This window comes from Protopterus annectens, chromosome 3.part1 (assembly GCF_019279795.1).
Source record: "Protopterus annectens isolate FY-2018-M chromosome 3.part1, PAN1.0, whole genome shotgun sequence".
NCBI lineage: Eukaryota > Metazoa > Chordata > Ceratodontiformes > Protopteridae > Protopterus > Protopterus annectens.
This window is the reverse complement of record NC_056732.1, coordinates 1,499,132,855-1,499,158,548: the sequence shown is the minus strand read 5'-3', so window position 1 is coordinate 1,499,158,548 and position 25,694 is coordinate 1,499,132,855. Positions and strand designations below refer to the sequence as shown.

General features: G+C 41.3%; 1 protein-coding gene across 6 annotated transcripts in view; it reads right to left on the bottom strand.

Moving 5' to 3' along the window:
- SMARCD3 (SWI/SNF related, matrix associated, actin dependent regulator of chromatin, subfamily d, member 3) overlaps positions 1-25,694 on the bottom strand; it is a 1,904,082-nt gene that overhangs the window by 434,597 nt on the left and 1,443,791 nt on the right. For all 6 annotated transcript variants that reach the window (XM_044067567.1, XM_044067570.1, XM_044067569.1 and 3 more), the window contains exons 5-6: positions 10,640-10,762; positions 7,986-8,108 (exon numbers count right to left, since the gene is read on the bottom strand). In XM_044067567.1, coding sequence (XP_043923502.1) covers positions 7,986-8,108; positions 10,640-10,762 — 246 coding nt within the window. The remainder of the gene's footprint in view (positions 1-7,985; positions 8,109-10,639; positions 10,763-25,694) is intronic.

Genomic DNA, 25,694 nt, shown 5'->3' with positions numbered 1-25,694 from the left:
AAGCTGAGTTAGGGTGGCTGGTTCTATAGAGGATTTGGGGTGGCTATGAGGCCCTGCAGCACTGTAGTGGCAAAGCCAGCTCTGGATCTAGAATAAAGAGGCAAGTGATAATGCTTGGTAAAGGTGTGCACTGAACTCCAAGTTGCAGCTTCCAAGATATCTTTGGTAGGTACTCCTCTAAGGTAGGCAGTTGAAGTGGCTGTTGCCCTGGTGGAATGTGGCCTAATGTTACTAGGTACAGATTTCCCATGCTGTGTGTAGCAGAACCGGATACAGTGTCCTATCCACTTTGAAATGGTCTGCTTTGAAATAGCCTTTCCCTGTGACCCTGCAGCATATGCTACAAACAATTGCTCAGTTTTTCTGAAAGTTTTTGTTTTGTCCAAGTAGAAACGTAATTGTCTGTGTATGTCCAAGGAATGCAGAAGTCTCTCCCCTTTATTCTGGGGTTTTGGATAAAAAGTTGGCAAGTGTATAGTTTGGTTAAGAGCCACATTGGATACCACCTTAGGCATAAATGAACGGTTTGTTCTTAAAGAAACCCTGTCTTGGTGAAAAATGATGAAAGGCTCCACTGCCATTAGTGCCTGTAGCTCTGAGACTCTTCGTGCTGAAGTTATTGCCAGAAGCAGAGCAGTTTTCCATGATACATATTTTAATTCTGCTGAATTGGCTGGCTCAAAAGGAGGTAAAGTTAGTTTTTCCAAGACAAAATTGAGGTCTCAAGTTGGTGTTGGTGCTCTCCAGGCAGTCTTATGTTTTTAGCCCCTCTGAGGTACTGTTTTAGCAATGGATGAGAGAAAATAGGAGGATCTGTGTTGTAATGAGCCGTGATGGCAGAGGCGTGGATCTTAATGGATGAAAAGTATAGTCCTTTGTCCAGCATCTCAGTTAAGTATTGTAATATCTGAGGAATATTTGGGACAAGAGGATCAAAGCTTTAGAATCTCTTCCACTTTTCTGAATAAGATTTCCTGGTGCTAGGCCTCCTGGCCTCCAAAATGACATCCATAACAGCTTTAGAGAGAGGTGTTGTCTGCTTGACTAATAAATCTGCCATGCAGCCAGGTTTAAGGTTTTGAGCTGACTGTGCTGGATCTGATTGTTTTGTTGAGTCAGAAGGTGCAGAGTTTGAGGTAAAATCCATGGTGAGCCTTGAGCTAAGTTCTTTAAGACAGGGTACCAGTGTTGGCGTGGCCAGTCTGGGGCAATCAGGATCATCTGTGGTTTTTCTTGTCTGGATTTTAGGAGTACCTTTGAAAGGAGAGGCAGTGGTGGGAAGGCAAAAACTTTTAGGCTTTTCCAACTGAATGAGAGAGCATCCACTTTCCATGCTTGTGTGTGATAAATCCTTGTGCAGAATTATTGTAGTTGGAAATTCATTGGGGAGGCAAAAAGATCTATGTCTGGGCACCCCCATTTTTGCGTTATCATGCTGAATACTTGTGGATTTAATTTCCACTCATGAGGATCCAAGATGTTTCTGCTTAAGTCGTCTGCCAGAGTATTTTTCTTTCCTGGCAGGAATTATGCTTGTAGATTGATGTGAAGATGCACTTGGTCTGCGGTCCACTTGTCCTGAATACATTTTCCTGCCATGTATGCTCCCCAGGTGTAATCAGAAGCATCTGTTGTTAGTGTCTGCCTGGCTGTGGGTAGAGTGAAAGGCTGTCCCTTGTTGAGGTGACATGCCTGTGCCCACCATCGAAACTCCTGTTGTAGGCAGGGAATTAATGGTATTACTGCTTCCAAACTGTGACAGTGTTGAGTCCAAACACTTTTTAGGTACCATTGTAATTTCCTCATATGCAGTCTGGCATATGGAATTAGTAGTATGCAGGATGCCATGAATCCCAAGGCCTGCAGAATTTTTCTTGCAGGGAGTTGGGTCTTTGTTGCCATCAATTGAAAGTACTGAGACAGTTGTCCTTGCTTGTCTGGCATGAGATAAGCCATCTGGGCCGTTGTATTTAAGCTGGCACCCAGGAATATTACCTCTTGTGAGGGCACTAGTTTTGACTTCTTTTTGTTTACTGTGTACCCTAGGCAAATTAGCAACCTTTTTACAAACGCCAGATGCTTTAGAAGAATGTCCTTGCTCTCTGCTTGAATAAGACAGTCGTCCAGGTATGGGTATATCTGAATACTTCTTTGTCTGCAAAATGCAACTACTGGTGCCAGGCAATTTGTAAAGACCCTGGGCACAGTAGATAAGCCAAAAGGCAGTGCAGAGAATTGGTAATGCATTAAGCCAGCCTTGAATCTGAGGTATCTTCTGCACGAATGTCTTATTGGGACATGCAGGTATGTCTCTTTTAAGTCTAAAGTCACCAGCCAAGCATTCTTGCCCAGCATGGGCAGAAGCTGTTGCAAAGTGAGCATTTTGAATTTTGGAATGTACAGGTATGTGTTTAAAATCGATAAATCCAATATTGGCCACCAGGCCTTGTCCTTTCTGGGTACCAAGAACAGTCTTGAGTAAAAACCTTGTCCTTTTTCCTGTTCTGGTACTGTCTGAATGGCCCCCATATCCATGAGGGACGTAACCTGTTTCTGTGCCTCTGCCCATTGGTTTTTTGCAGGTCTGGCCAACCATATGTCAATGGAAGAGTGTGGAAATGGAATCTGTATCCCTGTGATACGATGTTCAGTACCCACTTCTCCTGGGTTATTAACTGCCAATTTTGAGTAAAAATTGCTAATTTTCCCCCTATGGGTGCTGCCTAAAGGTAAGTGCTTGGTGTAGGCAGAGGAAAGTCATTGGGATTGCTTTCTGTAGGTTTGCGCTTTATCTTCTCCAGATTTGGAGGTGGATGCACCCCATTGCTTTGACCTGTATGAGTCTTGAGCCTGGTACCTGGAACCCTTAGGGCATCTGGATTTGCCCCTTTGAGCTCTGTCTGACACAGGAAAGGACCAATTTTTTGTAGGCCAATGTCTACTGAATCTAGGTGGCTGCACTTGTAAGAAATCTTTAACAGTCTGCATAGACTTAGCTTTGTCTTCCATTTTCTTTACAACCTCTTCTGCCTTAATACCAAACAGAGAATCATGTTGTAAAGGTGCATCTAGCAATTTAGCTTTAAAATGATCATGCAAATTTTGTTCCTTTAACGAGGCATGCCTCCTAATCACAGATCCAGTAACTGCGGCCCTGCAGGAGGCCTCTAAAGAATCAAAACCGCATTGCAAAGTATGCTTTCCAACTTGTTCAGCTGCATGCAATAATTCCTGCAATTCCTTATTTTCTGCACATTCTAAAATCAACATCATTTTCTGTTTCAGCAATCCCATAACATGTTGTTGGTACTTAAGCATATGAAACTGACAGTTTAAGGCCCTGATTGCTAAGGTTGCAGATGTATAAACCTTTTTTCCCCATCTGTCCAGCGCCCTTGAATCTCTGTCGGAGGGGGTAGGGTTTTTTGCTGTTGAGGCCTTAACTCCCTTTGGACCCTGTGAAATAGTTTCAGGATCAGCAGCAGGGTTTGTAAATAAAAATTTATGAGAGTCACGGACCCTGTAATACCTGTCAGGCTTACTGGGAGCTGGAGGCAAAGAGTCAGAGGTCAGGCTTGATTCCGAAAAAACATCATCCACAATGTCTAACGCAGGGGGAATGGCTAAAGGCTTGTACTGAGGGAGAAGGAGGAAATCCCTGAGCCTCTTTTTTGATTCTGAGAAGTCTTGACTCTCCCAGTGAAAATGCTCCCTCAAAGTATGCAAGGTTTCTCCAAATGAATAATCCTCAGGAGGAGATGCAGATGTAATAGACTCCTCAGCATCAGAATCCTCATACGGAGGTATAGATAATTCCTGATCAGAAGAGGAATCAGAAGAAATAGAAACCTGATCTGAGGATTCATAGTCAGTGTCTTGCCTAGGACTCGTATCTGGAGGGGGATGGGTATCCCTGATCAAGGTAATAAGGTCTTCAGCCATTTTGATCATCTGTTTTTAGGAATAGAGGCCTGTGCACGTGGCTCAGGCGTCAGTTTTCTAGTTTTAGAAGGTGTCTTTGCCTTTGTTTTTTTAACTTTCGTCAGTTTGATATAAAAATGTTGAGGTCTGAATACACCCTCAGAAGCCGGTGCCTGCTTAGCGGCTCCAGACCCATCCGAGGAAGCTACATCCGTCGGTCCAATACCTTGAGTATCTTGCGGCATGCCGGACTCCACATGGGTGTCAATAGAGGCCTGTGACTCGAAGGTAGCGGGTATCAGGGGCTGCGAAAGAGCCTCACTGAGTACCGGCGAACCGGCGACTGGCTTAGGAGAAGCTTTGTCATCGGTTTTGGATCTCGACTGCCTTTTTTATGTACTCCAGTAGTCAGATTGCTATCCGACGACATCTCTGGGTAGTTAAATCTGTTTCCAAAATACTTAGATGCAAAAATATGCTGACGCTTAATAGTGCGTTGTTAAATCTAGCACAAAACCGACAGCCAGGCACGTTGTGATCAGGGGCTAGGCAAGGAATACAGTATAAATGGAAATACTTATTAGGTATTTGCTTCCCACAAGTAATACAATTATTAACTTTTTCTGACATCGGTAAAAAGCAAGAAAAAAGTTTCCCCAACTGGGTACTTAGCTTTATTGAAGACTTCGGTTCTGAAACTCAAACGCGAATATTTCAGTAGTCGGCCGACCGGCACTTGCAAAATGCTTCTGCTTCGGGCACCGTGCAGCAAGAAAGACTAAAGAAAATGGCGTTGGCTGCATGTTTTATTCCCCTGACGACCTGACGTCATGGAAGAGAAGACAGCAACCAACACAGGACCCAAGACTTTGGAATTCAGGCCGACTGAGGGCAACCTGCCAGCAGATTACCCAAATGTAATGACTGCAACAGTGAAACACGAAGAACATCACACAGTCACCCAAATCAATTAAGGTCAGCTGGCATTTCAAATATTTCATTTGCTCCTGGATCTGCAAGGGCTGCAGTGATGTTTGTTCAAAGCTTCTCAAATGCTGAATGGGTTGACAGCTTGCTGGTGAGACCAGACATCAGGTAGCTTGGAGATAAGTGAAACTTTGAATATGCTGACATCAGGATGGACATCTGTTACACTTATTCCAGGGTGTCCAGTGTTCATGAAGGGCCAGTGTGATGTAGGCCCGCTTTAGTATTATTTACATCAAGTGGACAGACACTGGTAGAATAAGGTTGAAAGGCTGACTCCTGTTGGCTAGCGACAGGTAAAGATATTGCTGGGAAAGTTATACCATCAGTGCAGTCAAAACTGGACACGGTTTAGCATAAAGCTGCCAATTCCTGGATCAAATTCCAGTGCCCTAACTGTGAGGTGGGTAGGGGGGGGGGAGGAGTGGAAAATATGGAGGTAGTTTTGCTGCAATATTCTTTTGACTGCTGCAGCTAATTGGTTCTAGTCTGTGATGGCCAGATAGGGAATCGGGATTCTCCATATGGCAGTAGGAAGGATGAGACCTGTATGGGAGACAGCATCTGAGAAGAAAAGGTTGCTAGACAACTACTTGGAGTATATCTGTGTAGTTGGCCACTGACTCCATTACTATTACCTCACTCATGCTTACAATACAGATTATATTGTGTTCCACTCCATGCATGCAGTGCTTTTTGGGGGGATGCCTTGTCACTACTGTGCCTACAGAACATTAAAGGCAAACTAATGAATTTGTGACATTCAGCACCACAATTAAGCAGCTTAAATATGGGAAAATTATTTTAACTGAAACAAATTAAAAAGATACTTAACTTGTTCAATTTAAAACATTTTCTCTCATACTTAAGGATTCTTTTAAGGGGGAAAACACTCATCAATGGCCCAGGTGACCTGGGTTCAATTAGCAACTCGGACATTTGAGGCACAAGCAGGGAGGAATGTGCATGCCAAACGGGGGGGGGGGCATTCACTGAAGAAGCTCCCTGAGTGGAAGTGTGGTCCACAGACAGGATTAGCCCTCGGACATTGACAATGAACATCGAGTGAGGGGGATTAGGGTAAATCAATATAACCGCTGTCAGCAGCAGAAGCAGCTTCCCAGGACACCCTTACATTCCACAATGCACCCAGCTCACTTGGAGCAGTGTAGGGGAGGAAGGAGGAGCAGGTAGACCAGGCAATGAACAGAGACATTGTGATGTCCAGAACGAATGAAGACTGGGGTGGGGAGAACTCCTGTAGTCAGAGCTACAGGCAACTGTCATCCAGCCTGCCAGCACATTTTGAATGTCACAACTCATAGTAATGAGTAGTGAGTGCTAGCAGGTGTAAATGAGTTAACACTGCAATCTTGGTAGCTACATCACCTTTGTGAGCCATGTGTCTAAAGGACTATATTTCCATTACTACTCCTATGCCTGTCTGACAGCAATTAAGACCTAGAAGTCTTCTCCTCTTCACTATTTTTGAAGTGGGCTGGTCAGTATAATGGTGCAGTGTTTGGTGAATTACTGCCTAAAGTGTTATGTTCATAGGTTCACAGGAGATTAGTAGGCTAACAGTTCAAGAGCTCTTACAAGCCTAGCCAGTTTTACCCAGATTTTACCAAATATTCTATCCCTAGGGGAAAGATAACAAGGGTCAGCAGGTGGGGTGTTGACAGTTTTTACAGACTGCCTCTGTCAATAAGGGACATAGGTACCACGCAGAGGTTGGCTGTTGCTCCCGGGGTTGTTTTTTCAACAATTCTTATTTTGTTTTTTTTTTTTTTTTACAAAATATACTACCATCTTCCTATTGCAATGCTAAGTGGTGGTGTTAAATTCTTGGCAGATCTCACAGGTCTGCTTATCATGTTTTGGCCACAATGTAAGCATTCAGTGTATTTGGTGACTAAAGGAATCCATTTCCCAAAGGCACACTTGCGGGCGGGATAGGCTGTAGCTATGGTGACCGACAGGTATACTACATAAAAAAAAAGACAATTCCAACAATTGGAAACAGCACAATGAAAGTTTTTTTGTGTATGCTCTCTGACCTACAGAAACTCTGTGTAGTATAAATTCTTCTATTCTTTAGAAAAAAAATCCCAGAGACACAAATCAGCAACCTTAGGCTGTTACAACTCATCAGTATGAGTAGCAAGAAAGAAATGGAGAGACAGGGGTGCAGCAGGGCTCTGTGGGATAGAAGTGGGGGAGGGGAGTCTGCAGCCTGTAAAGTTTCTGTCACCTAAGCAGTCGTGACAACTACTGTTTAGGTTCTTCCTGTCCAGCAGGTGCTGCTCCACAACATGGAATTAATACTTAGTTCACTAGAAGGGGATGTCTTTAGTAGCTCCGAAATATATAGATATAGTAGATACAGCTATATAGATCTATATATAAATTTAAACAATAATCCATGACTATGTGCGGGTATATCAGGATTTACAAACAGTTGGCGTGGTTTGATTATTAGGATGAAGCCCTAGTGATTTTAAACAAAGACAATCATGATATACCCACAAACAGGAGTGGATTATTGCTATTAAACAATTACATTATTTAAAAATTTAAGAGGGAAATTGTTTACTTTTCTTAAATCATGTATTTGTATAAGGGCACTTCCGTGTTGTCTTCCTAATACTGATGTACTGTGTATGCATATGGTACTTACATTCCCTTGCTTGCACAGTACATGGGCGCAGGAGAAATGATGCAGGAAACCTGAATGTCCATTGGTCACTTTTACTAATAGGCCACTGCTGTTGTGGCAAAACATCCAAAACTATTTGTCTTGTCTTACAATAAGTTAAGAACCACTAAAATAATAAACTTATTAAACCTATCTTTTGACACTGGCAAAGACAAACCCAATATTTAGTTACAGCACACATCTAGAACAGTTTACCAAACAAATATAAGGTTACTAGAAAATTATATACACTTTACTTCTGTCCACGATGTTAAGACATTAACTTTCAGTACATTTGAATTTTTTTCTTCTCCTACTTGAATTTTAAACCAAAGGCAACACACTAAAGCCATGTTAGGAAATGGGATACAAAACTTACATCATCCAGCAGCTTGCCCTCCACGCGAAGCTCCCACGATGCAATACTTCCATCAGAGTCATCTGTGTCCGACTTGGCAGGGTTAAAAGTGTTCGAAATATAAAGTCTCAACTTCCGCTTTTGCTGTAAAAAGAATGTACAGCTAAGACACAGAGTGGTAAGCAGCATATGGCACATTTTGGGTAAACATCATAGTGCCATTGCAAAACGTTGGCAATGAAATATATATTTGTGAGAAATGTCTGTAAGAACACTCTAGATGTCAATAAAAGGAAACAATGGGGCACACACAAAGTGGACTACAACATTGCACAATGAAGTGACTGAGCAGTACCACAAGTACAAAGAACATGTCAAAGCAGTAAACAACAATGGTCTTTAAAGTGTCTCTGGAGTTTCAGGCAGAATAGTGGGTAAGGGGCATGGAATGGAGTTGTTACCATGTTAAACAACACTGCTCTTTCTGAAGCAGAAGCTGAATCTCATAGTCCTCAGCGTTGCTGCAACCCAACCATCAGAGTATCAGGTGTGGAGTGCACATTGTTCCCTATTGCTTTTCCTCTCAGTTTATCTGGCTATGGGCATCCAGAGGAAAGGAACTTATGCATGTGTTATATTAAGCTAGTGAGGAAGGTAAAAGAAGCTTGCAGAGGTATGGCAGTGCATAAAGACATTGCTACATAAGAAAGTGAAACTGACATGCACTCTGTTCCTGTCTACTGAAGATGAAATGTGTGTAAAGCACAGGACTTGCACATTCAAAAAGGAAAGAAAAGAAATAGCTATATTAGCAGGCAATAACTGGAAGGCACATTGTGTGCTTTGAAACTTCAGCATTAAAGTAAAATAGTTTTCAAATGGAAAGAATAATTTGTTTTTCATGCATGGAACCCAATACAACACTCCTGTAAGACCCTCTCACAAACTCCTCCCTTTCTCAGCAGTATAGAGAAATCTATGAGATACATTTTGAACTCTGGATGACTTATGGCCACTCAGATTTCTGACAGCCTTCTAGCACTGTTCAGTGTGACGTACCACGGAATGACTATGACTTCTGTGTCATGTCTTCATTCTTCCCCAACCCTGCCGCCATCCAACAAGTCATGCTTTTCTTATATCTTTCTGCCAAAGTGCATCATTTTATAATGCTTGTACTAAAGCCCACCTAGCAGCTGTCTTGTCATGCTCTAACATCTTCATAGCCTGCATTGTCTCATCAGTGGCTCTTCATTACCTACTGCTACACGGAGTGTAAACTGCATGAGGGTTGAACTCCCTTATTTCCATTGTGGGATGTTCAGCTCCATGAGCTCCATTTTAGACGGGGACTTGTGGACTGGCCGTGATTCACTACAGGTGTTTTGTTTCTTAGAAACCGCAAAATTGTGGATTTAACACGCTAAAGTATGGGGTGTGTGGGTTTACCTTCCCAATATGGGAGATGCGGGGGGCTGTTTTTTGTGTTTAGAGGATTCACTGTCCAAGTTTTTAGTCCAATTGAAGCTACAGCTGGTTATAACTCTGGAAAATGTAGTCTTGGTATCATCAGACAAAAAGATGACTTTGTTCCTGGGCACTACCTGATATACTAACATAGTGAGCAGCTACAGATTATGAAAGTACTTCCTGACTCTGGTCTCACTCTGCTAGACAGGCAACCATTAACCAGTACTGTGTCCCCTTCCACTAAACTAGTTAATCTTCCATCAGACCAAACCTGACAGCATCTCCATGTCATTCAGCTTGCCTACTAGCCTTTTATCATACTTACGAATAAAGACAATGCTGATGTCTAAATGATGAAGTCCAAGCACACTATACCTACCAAGGGGTGTCCACATGAAACCTCTGTCACAACGCAGCAAAACTGGATTGAACTGGATGGATGAGGGCTTCCTCACTTAATCCATGCTGCTTCCTTTTACCCATAATATCAGCATTACTTCCTTTTACCCATGATATCAGCAATCAGGAATTTTACAAGATATTTCCTTAATATCTCTTCCATCAGTCCTCCCAGCAGACATTTCAGTCATAATGGATAAACGGTTCTCCACAATAATGGAAAATGTGACAGTTAACCAACAACAATGCAAGCACTCTACACATTCACATTCAGTGAAGCAGCAGGGAAAAAGTATGATTCCCTGATAATTTCAAGTTTATTTTAATATTAAGTTTTACAATGTGCATTTGTGTACTGCATAATTTCACTTGAAGGTGACACTAAAGGGGAGGGGTTAGACGAATGAAACTAGAGTGCCTCACTGTCCCTTTTCAACAAAAATCTTGATGAGTGGATGGGTAATAGAAAATTCACCCCGGGGATCACTCCAGTGCCTCGACTTGACAGAGGTACTGGGAACTAAGGTTGAGTGGCACGATGCCAGGGTAATCCTATGGGCTAGGCTTGTAAAGGCTCCAGGGCCATTAGCCTAGTACATACCTATGAACCTATGAGGCTTACTTTGCATCTGCTGCGACATTCAACAACAAACAAAATTCAATTTAAGTACTTAAAAGATCAGTCCATATGTAGTTCAATTGGTAAAGCACTGGTTGAAAACAGGACACATCAACTTTGTGTGGGTTGGTACGTATTACCTGTCCATCCTGATAGGGGTTGCTGACAGGATAATGTAGAATCCTACCTTCAACGGTCTCTTCAGTGCCTCCTGGATGTCCACTCTCTTCCTCATGATTGTTTGGTCCAATTTGCGCTCAAAAGCCAGAAGGTCCATGTAGGCTTGAGACTCTGGGACCAGTTCTCGAATCTGTGGAGGACAGGAAGTCAGCAACTACATCAATGAGAGATAAACAGCACTCTTCAGCTATCCTAAGCCCTCTCTAGCAAAAGGTATAATTGAACGTCAAGACAGGAAAAAAAAACAGCTAGGTCCACTTTGGAATATCACATGCAAGAGCTGCCATGGCTATAAAGAAGAGCATTATTGTTATTTGTGTTTGGAAAAAATAACATACTGTGATACAGCTTTCAAAATAATAATGCAGCCACAGGCTTCCAACAGCATTTTAAGACTTGTAATCATTACTCATTACTAGCACTCATTTAAGGCTGCACCTATGGATTTCAATTATTTTCAGGTGTTTACTCCATTTTCTATTACCTTACTAAGTGCTTTGTGATCAGGGTTTTTACAGATATGAAAATGGCGCAGCAGCCAACTCATTACATAGGGAAGTGGGGGAGGGGGGGTCAAAGGTGACGGTTATCAGTCAGAGTCAGTTAGTAAATGCCAGAAGATCTAAGGTGGTAATCATTGTCAAGCAGTGGGTAAGTGCAGATACACTGATTCTTGCCATCCAAAAACATAAACTGTGCCTCTGCATGGTAGTGTATTGTACTTCATTATAAGTTATGGGGTATCAATGAGAGGGTGCAGATAAAGGAGCATGTATACACCAAATGTCAGTGCAATACACGTTGAGTGCAATTTGGAAATAATTAAAAAAAAAAAACTTAGATTTAAAACGAGCATTTAGATCACAGATACAGTCCTGCTCTAACCGGGGTCTCTTAGCCAGGTACCTGAATACACCTTTATGTTAATGTCTGCAGTGCACCCCCACTGTACAAGCTGATGAATGCATGGCTTTCATTTGCACAGCTCTCAGCATTAATCTGTTCTGATGCCCTAAAGTCAGCACATGCTGTAGCACAATCCAGGCACACTAGACATTTGAACAGTTTATATCACAAAGCCACTCTCTTTCAGTCCTTTGTCTACACCCTCCAGTGGGACTATTATTTTTTAATCTGACTACCTATGCAAGTGCTGTTAGACCCTGTGGCCAGCACTTAATGAAGTTTATGTAGCATATGTGACAAAGACGTTTTTTACCATTACCTCTATAGCTGCCATCAGTATACAAAGTAAATGTTGACACGATCATAGGTCTCATGGATTCACCCTACGCAAATAAAATCTGAATAGAATTTGCAAAAGTTGTTGAAAATCGGTATGCATAATTATGCATTTTAATTTTTTGTATATAAAGAAATTAAGAAGTGTACCAAAGGATTGGAGCTTCACTCTGACCACAATTATACAGGTGCTGAGCTCCTGGACTACATTTGGTAGTGGTGGCTGGTGATTTCAAAGCAAGGAGGGTCTGCAGGAATCAACTGAATGGATGGAGCTAAATATGGTGGGACTGTATTAAAGGAGGTCAATAACTGTTACCTATGATCAAACAGATGTGGTTATTTACTTTCACCCACAAACTATTTCAGTACAAACCAGAGCCAGATCGTGGTCAAATGGGGCCTTGGCAGGGTAATGGAGCAGGGCCTCAACACAACCCCCCCCCCAGCCATTCCAGTGTCCCATTGCTTGCATATGTCTCTCCAGTTACCATAAACACTGTTCAAAGCTGTCGCCGCTCGCACTCTTTTCTTCTTCTTTACATCTACAATGATTACCGATAGTTGGGCTAAATTTAAAACTTCTATTTCAACTTTTATAGCACGAACACTGACAGCCATTTGATAAACAATACAGTCTCACAATGAAAGGCTGGCGCAGTGGTGTAGAGGTAGCATTGTTACCTCACAGCAAGAGGTTCCCTGGTTCAATTCTTGGCTGGGGTGCCTTCGGTGTGGAGTCTGCTTGTCCTCCCTGTGTTTGTGTGGGTTTCCTCTGGGTTCTTCAGTTTCCTTCCACATTACAAAGACACGCATCCGGAACGTTTCTCCTCGGGCCTCTGCTGAAAATTGGCTTTGTTCCAAGTCGGACTTTCCCAGTTAAGAAATGTTAAATAAAGTTAAATAAATAAAATGTAACATGAACAGCAAACTTCTCTGCCCTTGAAACTTACATTCACTGAAATGGCATTCAAAGAAAATGCATCTTGGTTAGCAGCAGATTAAGTTTACCTTTGGGCTGTTTTCAAACCATAGGCCTCTTGTACACATTTTTAGGACCATGCAAACATGCATGTGTTCTTTGATTTACCTGTCTGATTGTATTAAATTATATTCCTTGTATAATACAGCACCACTATTTTGCAGTTTTGAATATTTTACAGTAAGCAATGAAACAGAACGTATGAACCACTAATGATAAAGCTGCCTATTTCATAACATTTCAACAATAAAAGGCAACTCAGACTTCTGTCATTACAGTCCACCAATATCAGCCAAAATGCACAATCTCTGTAGAAGTAAATGTTATCTGAATAATTCCACACTAAAATGTTAAAGAGATCTGTAACTAATGAATGGATTGCTGCTAGAAAACAACTTTATATTTCAGTGTTTCATCTAAAAATTCAGTGTTTGCTGCCCTTGAAGAATAAAATTGCCTTTGTTACATTAAAAAAATGATAAGCTGGTAATACTGCAATAGGGAATGGAAGGCAAACTGACAACAGGTTCATAGTTATTAGGCATCTCATCCAAAGGAGGACAAAACAGAACTGCAGCACCCTCAACCCCCTTAAAGTACAACACAAGTATTAGCAACCCTCTACATGGCGTGGGAGTAGAACCCACAGACTTCTGCATCAAAAACAAGTATGCTAACTGTTGTGCTATTAACTCTGTATTCACACACTCTAGCATAAACAGTGACTACCCTTTGCTAAATAAAACAGTTGCACATTGAAGCCAGACTTACCATGAGCAGCAGTAAACTTCTCCTCCCTTGAAACTCACAACTCCTAGAAAATGTACTGAAGCTCACAATTCCATGAAAATGCACAGAAACTCATTTTTCTGAGTTGTCTGATAGTTGATGTACAGAATTCAGGTTCTTATATCCTGTAAATGAGTACAGGGGTTGAGCCTAAGCAAATTAACTAACATGCCATCCCTAACTAGGGCGTTTTACACAGACACACACACACACACACACACACACACACACACACACACACACACACACACACACACACACACACACACACACACACACACACACACACACACACACACACACCTTACCTGACAGAAGAAGCGTCTTGTATTTTGAAATTCCATTAGTGGAAACTAAGCAGCAGCAACGTCTTGAAGAAGCAGCAGGAGGTTTGTGCGTCACTGTACACAGGGATGTAAATCTATGTTGCACACACAGATGCAGGGGGCATTCTTAATGAAGGGATGCAATTTATTTTCTTAAATTAAAAAGTAAATGTTGTGGCAACTTCCCTGACCAGCAGGCCCTAGGCAATCACCTTAGTCAACTATTGTTAGATGCAGTTCTGGTACAAATCCACTCATTAAAGGGCCCAAGTAGCAGTTCAAGCTCCGAACAAAAAGTTCTCGAATTGGAAGAAAAAGATATATGGAAACAAAGATGGGAACTATTATCCAAACCAATATCGAGGGAACAAGAGGTTTGTGGACAAAAACTTTTGAAAGAAGTGAGTTTGACATCATCTTTGAAAGGTACTGTTACAGATTCTTTCAAAATAGTAAATTTGTCTAGTACTAATGCTCAGTTAAGACTCTTAAGCAAAGATTTATCTTCTGTGCCTTTGTCTAGGTCTGATTTAATTTCTTCCATAAATTCACTGAGAGATTATATTAGAAAATTAAATTTGAAATGTTATTTTAAGAATAGTGATTATAATGTATGTAAGTTGTTCAAAAAAGTGTGTTTTCAACCCTCTTTTAAAATCTGAATTAAAGGCATTTCTTTTAACGTATGAGAATATGTTAAGAAATTTGTTGAGTAATAAAACCAATGACGAAATTTTATAATTTAACTAAAAGTGAAAGAGAGGCTTTGTATGAATTAGAAAGTAATAAAGAATTATATATAACCAAAGCCGACAAAGGAAATGCAATAATAGTTATGGATTTTAGTTATTATTGTGAACAGTTAATACAAATGTTGGAAAATAAAAATTATTACAGAAAAATAGAATGGTCAGAAGTTATTAGAGTGTACCGTATGATACATTCATGTATCGAAGAATGGGTCTTGGAAGGGCTGATTAATAACAATACATCTGATTATTTTAGGATCTGTAAACATAAGTTGGGTAGATTTTTCGGTTTACCCAAAGTCCAGAAGTGTTTGGACAAGCCTACTTTTAGACCAATAGTGGTGAGTCAGGGCAGTAAAACAGAAGCAATGGCTGTTTATGTAGACAAGTTTTACAGATTTTAGTAAATCAAAGTGATTCTTATGTTAAAGATTCCTTTGATTTTTAAAAAAAGTTTAGAAAGTATTAACACTGGAGGGTTTTATGATACTGGTAAAAGCAGATATAGCATCATTATACACCGTTATAATCAATGTAGAAAGTTTGGAGCGTGTGAATAAGGAAATGTGGGCATCACCGATTGTTTTTTAACTGTAAGTTTCATTAAAGTGTTTGAATTTTATGTCTTTTGATGCATTTTATTATTTTTTAATTGATATAATCCCCTACATAAATGTAACCATCAACTATTTCCCCAATGACCCCCCTCAGTAGTTTGTCCATGTATACACAAACACTTCACTGAAATCAAAATAAAGCAATTCCACCAACAACCCCTTAAGTAGTTTGTCCACGTATGCACAAGCACTTCACTGATATCAAAATGAAACATTTCCCCCGTGACCCTTTCAGTAGATTTTCCATGTACGCAGAAGCACTTCACTGACATCAAAATGAATCATTTCCCCCAACGACCCTTCAGTTGTTTTTCCACGTATGCAGAAGCACTTTACCGACATCAAAATGAAACACTTCCCTCAACGATCCCTTTGGTAGTTTTTCCATGTACACACAAGCGCACACACAGATACAGTCACACATGAATGTGCACACACACTTTAAGTACTTACCTTCTTCCCATATCCTGGCAGTATCACACATAGTGCCTACAAAAAAAAAAAACACTTTAAAATAAAAAAAAACTTTTTCTGAGCTTGTGCTTGCTCTTCCACGTTACTTCCTTCTTTGCTGAGCTAATAGGAAGGACTCCTTGTTGCATCATGCGGCAGTCCGGTGAAATGCTCATTCAGCGATACCTCTGTCGCTGCCAATCAAACTCAATTGATGACTGAGAAGCCTAATGCTGGACTGTTTTCAAAACAGTCCAGTAACTGTATGAAGCAGAATTTTTTGTTGTTGTTTAAAATCTTTTAGCATGAGTGGATTTCTGAGGACCTGGAACACAACAGAAAGTCAACTATTATTTTTAATTTAAAAATATTAGTGGACTTTCTGAGTTTACACGTTTCTTCTTCTTTTTTCTTCTCTCTTTTTAGCAGTGGAGGCTGCAGCCCCAGCAGCCAGTACCACCAGCAACCTCTGGAATTTGACGAGTAAATAAGAGAGTGATCACTATAAAAGACTGAGAGCAATTTGAGAGTTTAGTAGCCTAACAAGAGATGTTGCTATAGAACCTTTTAGTTATTCTTAATATAAATTACTTGGAGTATTCACTGTAAATGGGTCCTCTTCTTGAAGTGTTCACTTACACTATGCCCCCCCCCCGAGTTATTTTCCTAAGGTGCAACACTCTGTAGTTCCTTACATTAGACATCACCTATAATGGCCCACCTTCTCCATTGATGTATCAAAATTCTCATGTAAACTCAGACCCCATTAAACTGCATTGTCTCTGGTTCTGCACCACAATCAAACAGACTACTTTTGTTGTTGTGAAGGACAGCAATAACTGATAAGTAATAAACATCATCAGACAAAAGTCAGACCCCTGATGTACTCCATAAATGACTACTAAGCTTGATGACCCCCAATACCCCTACACAACACCACTGCCCTCTGTAACTTTTCTCTATCCAGGTCTCTGCACAAACAACAAGATTAAATCCAGCTTAATCCCTTTCAGGCTCCCTGCCAACTTTCTGTGCAACAGTGGGTTAAATCCAATACTAAAAAAAGGATATCACACTCACAGTGGAAAGCCTCTGTCCATGTTGGTAATGCCCCAGTCATAAACTATGAGTAAATTCAGTTGTAAATTTACAATTTTTACCTAGAACATCAGCTTTAAGAAAACACCCATTCTTTCCTATAAGATTCGCTGTATAGACCTAAAACAGAAGCAAAGATCACAAACCTCAAGGCTCCTTAATGAGAACTTTTTTATAGTTTCATATGTTTATAGGCAGTTAGAAACCACGGTGGTGCAGCGGTACCGTTGTCACGTCACAGCAAGAGGTTCTCCCATTCGATTCTCAGCTGGAGTGCCTTCTGTGTGGAGTCTGCATGTCCTCCCCATGGTCGAGTGGCATTCAAAAGACATGTCTGAATGGGCGTGCCTTCGTTGAAGGTTGGTCGTCGGGCTGGCACCTCGGCACCATAAAAATTGACTGCCAATCATTAGCGGCCCGGAGTTCCGCTGTGGCGACCCCTAACCGGGAAAAGCCGAAATAAAACAACAACAACAACATATGTTTATAGGCAGTAACTGGGAATGTTGTCGAGGAGACCATCAAGGAGCCTAGCCCAACTTCCTAACCGTCCCTAAGTACTGTACAGTTAAGTAGCTTTGCTCGGAGTTACACAACAGACAAACAGAGGCTGATGGAATCAACTTCTTTGCTATACGAATCAGCTCATTAAGAACTCATAGTCTTAATCCTATGTGTTAACTGCCAGACTCTTTCTGATCACGACACTACAACTTTCAGCTCATTAACAGCTCACAGCCTTAATCCTATGTGTTAACTGCCAGACTCTTTCTAATCACATGACACTACAACTTCCAGCTCATTAACAGCTCATAGCCTTAATCCTATGTGTTAACTGGCAGACTCTTTCTGATCACATGACACTACAACTTCCAACTAATGGACTAACACAACTAACTAATCCCATAAGCACTTATGGGACAGAATATCAGGTCCCTGTACCTCATCCCATTGTAACTGTTTAAATTACTTCCCAACATTCTCCCTTTGCAAAACCCCCATGTGTGAAATCTCCCAAACCCAGCTTTTATTTTTCACTGCAATTCTGGCTAAAGCTGCTTCCACTGCAGAAAACTTAAATGAAATATGCCTAAAATAACTATGCCTGTTTATTCATCCTTCCCCAATCAATTAATCCCAGCCCAGCAATCGATTTCTTTATATTGTACAAATGTTATTCTGACTAAAATGAGACTTTGTTGTGTTTGTAACGGCCTATCCATTTTCAACATCATATCACATTTTATTATTTTTATATGTTTTATGTGTTTGATATTACACCTGATGAAGCTATTGGTGAAAGCACTTGTGTTTGATTAAATCTACTGTTTTTGAACCTGGTGCCTTGCCTACGCTGGTTTTGTGCTGTTTTTATTCTGTTCTTTGGGAGCAAAGGTACCTGGAAATCAGTGGTGGTTGTGTTAGCAGTCATATCACATTTGTTCTTCATAAGGATCACATTTTTTTAAGACTTTAAACAGGTACACTGTCTATATACGTATATAGCAAACACATTATTCTGAATCCTTTCTCATTAGATTTGCACAGTAATAGGGGCCTTGTTTCAGTGGAAATTACTCAGATAATTAAATAAATTAAATAATTTACTGAATTTACTGCACTGTGTTGCCTTCAGTTAACAGTTAGGATTCTGCATATGTACTAGGTTTAGATGGTATTTACTATTAAATAAAAATGAACCACCAGGAGAGAAGACCTCAGTGCAGCCAAAATTTATTGAAGGTTAAGCTCTTTCATCTGTGTAAGACCAGACTTCATCAGAAGGTTCCGATGAAGTCTGGTCTTACGCAGATGAAAGCGCTTAACCTTCAATAAATTTTGGCTGCACTGAGGTCTTCTCTCCTGGTGGTTAATTTTTATTTGGTGTTCAAAGTCTTTTGGGGTATTTAATATTATACTAAATAAGGCAAGCGTTCTCGTTTTAGCAGTGAACTAATATTAAGTAACAATTATATTATTATCACCTCTACAAACTACTATGTATTAAGTTTTATTTATTTATTTATTTAATGCAGTTGTTTACCTGGAAAGTCAACTGGGACTTAAAGAACCCATTTTCAGTGCAGGCCCAGGGAGAAAAGCTCCAACAAGAACATAGATACCAAAAATATTAAACATTAGTGTCAGGAAGGGCATCCGGCGTAAAACCTCTGCCAAATGACTTATGCGGAGAACATTTCATATTTCCATACTGGATCAGTTGAGGCCTGGGTTAACAATGACCGCCACCAGTACTGTTAGCCAACAGGGTGCTGGCAGAAATTGGGCTACTGTTGGCCGAAGGAGAAGAGGAGGGGGAAGGCATGCCTGAAGGCAGGAAGAGAGGAGGAAGGTTAGGAGTGTAGTAGTGAGGGTAGGAACTTTGAATGTTGGCAGTATGACTGGTATAGGGAGAGAGCTAGCTGATATGATGGAGAGAAGGAAGGCTGATATACTGTGCGTGCAAGAGACCAAATGGAAGGGAAGTAAGGCCAGATGTACAGGAGGCAGGTTCAAATTGTTCTATCATGGTGTGGATGGCAGGAGAAATGGGGTATGGGTTATCCTAAAGGAACTGTATGTCAAGAGTGTTTTGGAGGTGAAGAGAGTGTCTGATAGAGTGATGTTTATGAAGCTTGAAATTGATGGTGTAATGATGAATGTTGTTAGTGCATATGCTCCACAAGTTGGGTGTGCGATGGATGAGAAAGAAAAATTTTGGAGTGAGTTGGATGACGTGGTGGTGAGTGTACCCAAGGTTGAGAGACTAGTGATTGGAGCGGACTTCAATGGGCATGTTGGTGAAGTGAACAGAGGGGATGAGGAAGTGATGGGTAGGTATGGTGTTAAGGAGAGGAATGCAGAAGGTCAGATGATTGTGGATTTTGCGAAAAGGATGGACATGGCTGTGGTGAATACATATTTTAAGAAGAGGGAGGAGCATAGGGTGACATACAAGAGTGGAGGAAGATGCACACAGGTGAATTATATCCTATGTAGGAGGGCCAGTCTGAAGGAGATTGGAGACTGTAAAGTGGTGACAGGGGAAAGTGTAGTTAAGCAGCATAGAATGGTGGTATGTAGGATGACGCTGGTGATCAAGAAGAGGAGGAGGAGTGTGAAAGCAGTGCCAATGATTAAATGGTGGAAGTTAAAAAAGGGTGATTGTGAGGTGGAGTTCAGGGAAGAGTTAAGACAGGCACTGGGTGGCAGTGAAGAGTTACCGAATAGCTGGGCAACTACAGCAGAAATATTAAGGAAGACTGCTAGAAAGGTGCTTGGTGTGACATCTGGACAGAGGAAGGAGGACAAGGAGACATTGTGGTGGAATGAGGAAGTACAGGAGAGTATACAGAGGAAGAGGCTGGCGAAGAAGAAGTGGGACTGTCAAAGAGATGAAGAAAGTAGACATGAGTATAAGGAGATGAGGCGCATGGCAAAGAGAGAGGTGGCGAAGGCTAAGGATAAGTTATATGGAGAGTTGTATGAGAGATTGGACACTAAAGAGGGAGAAAAGGACCTGTACCGATTGGCTAGACAGAGGGACAGAGCTGGGAAAGATGTGCAGCAGGTAAGGGTGATAAAGGATAGTGAGCGAAACGTACTCACAAGTTAGGAGAGTGTGTTAAGTAGATGGAAAGAGTACTTTGAAGGGCTGACGAATGAAGAGAATGAGAGAGAGAGAAGGTTGGATGATGTGGGGATAGTGAATCAGGAAGTGAAACAGATTAGCAAGGAGGAAGTAAGGACAGCTATGAAGAGGATGAAGAATGGAAAGGCTGTTGACCCAGATGACATACCAGTGGAAAGATGGAGGTGCTTAGGAAAAATGGCAGTGGAATTTTTAACTAGATTGTTTAATGACATTTTGGAAAGTCAGAGGATGCCTGAGGAGTGTAGAAAAAAGTGTTTTGGTACCTATCTTTAAGAATAAGGGTGATATGCAGAGCTGCAGTAACTGCAGAGGGATAAAATTGATCAGTCACAGATTGAAGTTATGGGAAAGAGTAGTGGAAGTTAGGTTAAAAAGGGAGGTGGTGATTAGTGATAAGCAGTATGATTTCATGCCAGGAAAGAGCACTACATATGCAATGTTTGCTCTGAGAGTGTTGTTGGAGAAATTCAGAGAAGGTCAGAAGGAGTTGCATTGTGTCTTTGTGGACTTAGAGAAAGCATATGACAGGGTGCCTACAGAGGAGTTGTGGTATTGTATGAGGAAGTTGGGAGTGGCAGAGAAGTATGTAAGAGTGGTACAGGATATGTACGAGGGTAGTGTGACATTGGTGAGGACTGCGGTGGGAGTGACAGATACATTTAAAGTGGAGGTGGGATTACATCAAGGATCAGCTCTGAGCCCTTTCTTATTTGCAGTGGTGATGGACAGGTTGACAGATGATATCAGACAGGAGGCCCCGTGGACTATGATGTTTGCAGATAACATTGTGATATGTAGTGAGAGTAGGGACCAGGTTGAAGAGAACCTGGAGTGGTGGAGATATGCTTTCGGGAGGAGAGGAATGAAGGTCAGCAGGGCTAAAACAGAATATATGTGTGTAAATGAGAGGGAGGGTAGAGGAATGGTGAGGATGCAGGGAGTAGAGTTGGTAAAGGTGGATGAGTTTAAGTACTTGGGATCAACAGTTCAGAGCAATGGTGAGTGTGGAAGAGAGGTGAAGAAGAGAGTACAGGCAGGGTGGAATGGGTGGAGAAGAGTGTCAGGAGTGGTTTGTGACAGACAGGTACCAGTAAGAGTGAAAAGGAAGGTCTACAAGAGGGTAGTGAAACCAGCTATGTTATATGGGTTGGAGACGGTGGCATTGACAAAAAGGTAGGAGTCAGAGCTGGATGTAGCAGAGTTAAAGATGTTAAAATTTGCAGTGAGTGTGACTAGGATGGACAGGATTAGGAATCAGTATATTAGAGGGTCAGCTCAGGTTGGACAGTTTGGAGACAAAGCAAGAGAGGCTAGATTGCGTTGGTTTGGACAAGTGCTGAGGAGGGATGCTGGGTATATTGGGAAAAGGATGCTAAGGATGGACCTGCCAGGTAAGAGGAAAAGATGAAGGCCTAAGATAAGCTTTGTGGATGTGGTGAGAGAGGACATGCAGGGGATTGGTGTGAAAGAGCATGATGCAGAGGACAGGAAGAAATGGAAACAGATGATCCGCTGTGGCGACCCCTAATGGGAACAGCCGAAAGAAGATGATGATGAATTGGTACAAAAGTAGATACAGTGTTACAGATAGTGATTACAGTAATATATACAGAATATATACATAAAGCAGAAATTTTGTTGGTTGCCAGATGAATTCAATCAGAGAGGTATAAACAGAGATACATTAATCAGCATCATTGTATTATATTATCAAAGGGCTAGCAGGACTAGGTGAAATCTAGGACTGATGTTCTAAAAATAGCTTCTTAGTAATGTGTTAGCCTTATCTACAACTAATTAATTAAAAAAAACTGAATACACTGCATACAGCAGATTAATTATAATTTAAATGCTGGAATATTTAAATACTATAAATTGCAACAACCATGACCAAAGCATAGTCCTGTTTAAGAGGGTCCTTTAGGAGCATGACTACAGATAGCATGCCTGCATTATGAAGCAGGAATAGTTCACACTAAGATACGCACATAAGATAGTCAAAGGAGAAACCGATTCAAGCCATAGTGTGTTAAAACAAGCATAATTCTCTGACGGCAAAGAGCCCAAACATTTTAATCTATACATATTATGGTCAGTGCTGAGTCCAAGCCAAAACAAATAGACAGTTCTGAAATTATGGGACAAAAACCACAGAACAACATAATAGTGTTTCAGCTACAGATGGGATTTGTTTTAGGTAAACACCGCTGTAAAATCCCTTTTCTACAAAATTCACATTCTACCTGGGCACCACACTGGGAGGTGATTGCAGGGTGCATTCGGCTGTGGCTGTCAGACAGTAAGATGAATTAGTTATTATAACATTTTTTTTAGAAAATGTGTATGTTTATGTTGGCAAGAACTCTGCAGAATTATGTCCTTTATGTTTCCCCAAGAGGTGCAAATCACATGGAAACCAACATTCATCATATAAAAAATGAGGTTTTGCTAGCTAATCTACCCTGAGAGTCCACGTTTCCCATGATGGCCTCAAGTCTCAACACTCCAGCTACTCTAGCCATTCTAATGTTACTAACACCAAACTGTCTCTAGTCCTGTCTTAGCCTGCCTTAGTAGACTTATGGCACAAAAAAAATGGAAAAAAGGAAAGAAAACAAAAAGAAAGAAAAAAACTCAACTAGAAATTATTTTATTTTATTTATTTAACATTTGTTAACCAGGAAAGTCCGACTTGGAACAAAGCCAATTTTCAGCAGCGGCCCGAGGAGAAATGCTCCAGATGCATGTCTTTGTAACTAACCTTAAATCCATTTTAAGGCAGATTACTGCTATTTTCTGTATGAAAACAAAAAAAAAACATTTTTCATTTTGTCCTTAAGTTTCTGACCAGAATTCATCAAAAGTAAGTAGCTATACCCCATCACTGCAGTCATGAATAATGGATCTGGCAGTGGGCAACTTTCAGGTCTGATGGTGCCGCAGTTTTTTAAAATGGGTCAAAGAAGTTTTCTTGTGATTGTGGTGGAGGAGAATCCATAGAAATGGAGTTTTCTTTCCAAAATTGAATGGTACAGACCTTCTTTATTATCTATACGACACATTTGTTATATCTTCCCAATGGTTATAGAAACAGGATAGCCTTCTTGCTAAGTGGAGGGGTGTGAGTTGGGTTGGGGTGGGGTGCGATCTGAGGGGGAGATGCTGGGAATAGTCATACCTGCTCCATGGGTGTAGCAGGATCCTTCGATCTCCCTGGTCTGGAACGTTTGATTGGTTTGCCACTTTCTTCGTAGTCTGGGCATTTTTCCCTTAGGTTGTCTTGTTTTTTCATGCTTAGGTGGAAAGGGCGATGACTTGGATGTGTAATTCTTTTTGTATATGGGAGTGGGAGTAAAATTCTTCAACAGATTTCTTCTGTTTCCCTGTCTTATTCACTTTATAACACTTACTCAACTGGGGGCTCTAAAGAAGAACTCCTTGCCCAGTGGGGCATCAAAGAGCTCAGCGTTTACTTGGTCTAAGAGAGGCTTAGTCCACTGCCAGGCATGTCCCCAAGTGACTGACCACGTGGTAGCCACAATGCATGAATCTTTGAAAGCATTATATCCACATTTGAGAAGGTGTCTGGATATCTGAAGGGTGATATTACATGTCACAGATATCCCTCTGGAGACTCTTGACCTGGATCCCCTATGCCTACGTTTTATTTTGTTCCTTCAGTAACTCAAGGTATTTAAGCTTGAAGAACTAGCAGTTCAGAGTTCTCATGGCTAGAGTGGTTGAAGTGTATGTTTTATTACCAAAAATGCTCAGCAGCCTGCTTTCTCTAAATTCTCTATCATTTGGTAGGGGGTTCTTGTATGCTCCCCCATTAGTTCCCTATGCTGGATTCACCACTTTCTTATAGAGGTGCTTACAGTCTCCATCACTTTGTAGAATCAGTCAGTCCTTCTAGGGGCAGGGGGAAGAGAGTCAGGGTGCAAAGATATGTCCTCGGACACATCACCCAAGGCTACGTGAACTGGAGGGACCAACAAAGTTCCAAGAGTGGGTGGGTTGAGCCTTAGAGAATTCCCTTGACTCCCAAATGAAGACTTCTTTCACCCTATGAAGTTTGCCTCCAATAGATAAATCCTCAGGAGGTGAAGCTGAGGAAAGGGTGTCATCTGAATAAGAGTCTTAGGAGAAGTAAAGGCTTCAGGTCATGGGTGGGTGGCGATGACAACTATCAGGTTCCTAGGAACATCTTTCCTTACCATAACCAAGGGGATACCATCCTCATCCTTGGTCACTAGAACTCAGCTTTTGAAGCCATGGCCTTCTCAGCTGCTTTGGATCCAACCAATGTCAGTTTGGTGTCTGACTGTGAGGTGTGAGCCTTAGTCATGGCAGTCTCCAGAGGAGTTGCGCCAAAAGACTTCTGCCAAGCAACATCAGACGAGAGGGCAGCAAAAGTGCTTCACCTGCATCAGCTAACTCAACTTTTTTCAAGGGCTTGGACAAAGAAATGTCATTGGTGTCTGTTCCCAACATCCTTTTCCTTTGGAGGCTTATCTTTACTCTTTTTGGGGACTAAGGCCTGGGAACTGGTGAATGCTAAAGTGTGTGAAGGGTCTTTTCTACCATAATCCATATGTAGCTGAAGGGTCTTGGCCCAGGTTTGATGGTATTTGAACTAAACATGGCACAAAACAGACATTTAGAAACATTGTGCTGTGGGCCTAGGCAAAAAAGACAGTATGAATGGAAATATTTGTGGGGAATCTGCTTCCCACAAGAAATGCAATCATTAACTTTCTTGTACATTAACAAGCATCACTCACAAAGGAAAGAGTAAAAATGACCCCAACTGGGTACTTATCTGAGGCTTTTTAATACTCTAGTAATTCAAGTGACCAATGGTCTGGCAATGTTAAGAATCACATTGTTGAATACTGGACTAGATGGCAAGGAAGAACTGAAGATGATGCCAGCTGATGCCCATTTTATAACCTTGACGAGTAGACATCAGTCTGTAGCAGATGTCCAAAGGCTGGCAGGTGGTGAAAGACTCTGGTATGCAGTCCAACCACAGGCTCCTGGGTGTTAGGAAGTCACAAGAATTACATTGACTAAGATGAACAGTAATACACTGTCTCAAAAATATGGTCAAGCAGAACAACCTTCGCTAATAACAACATGATAAGCAGG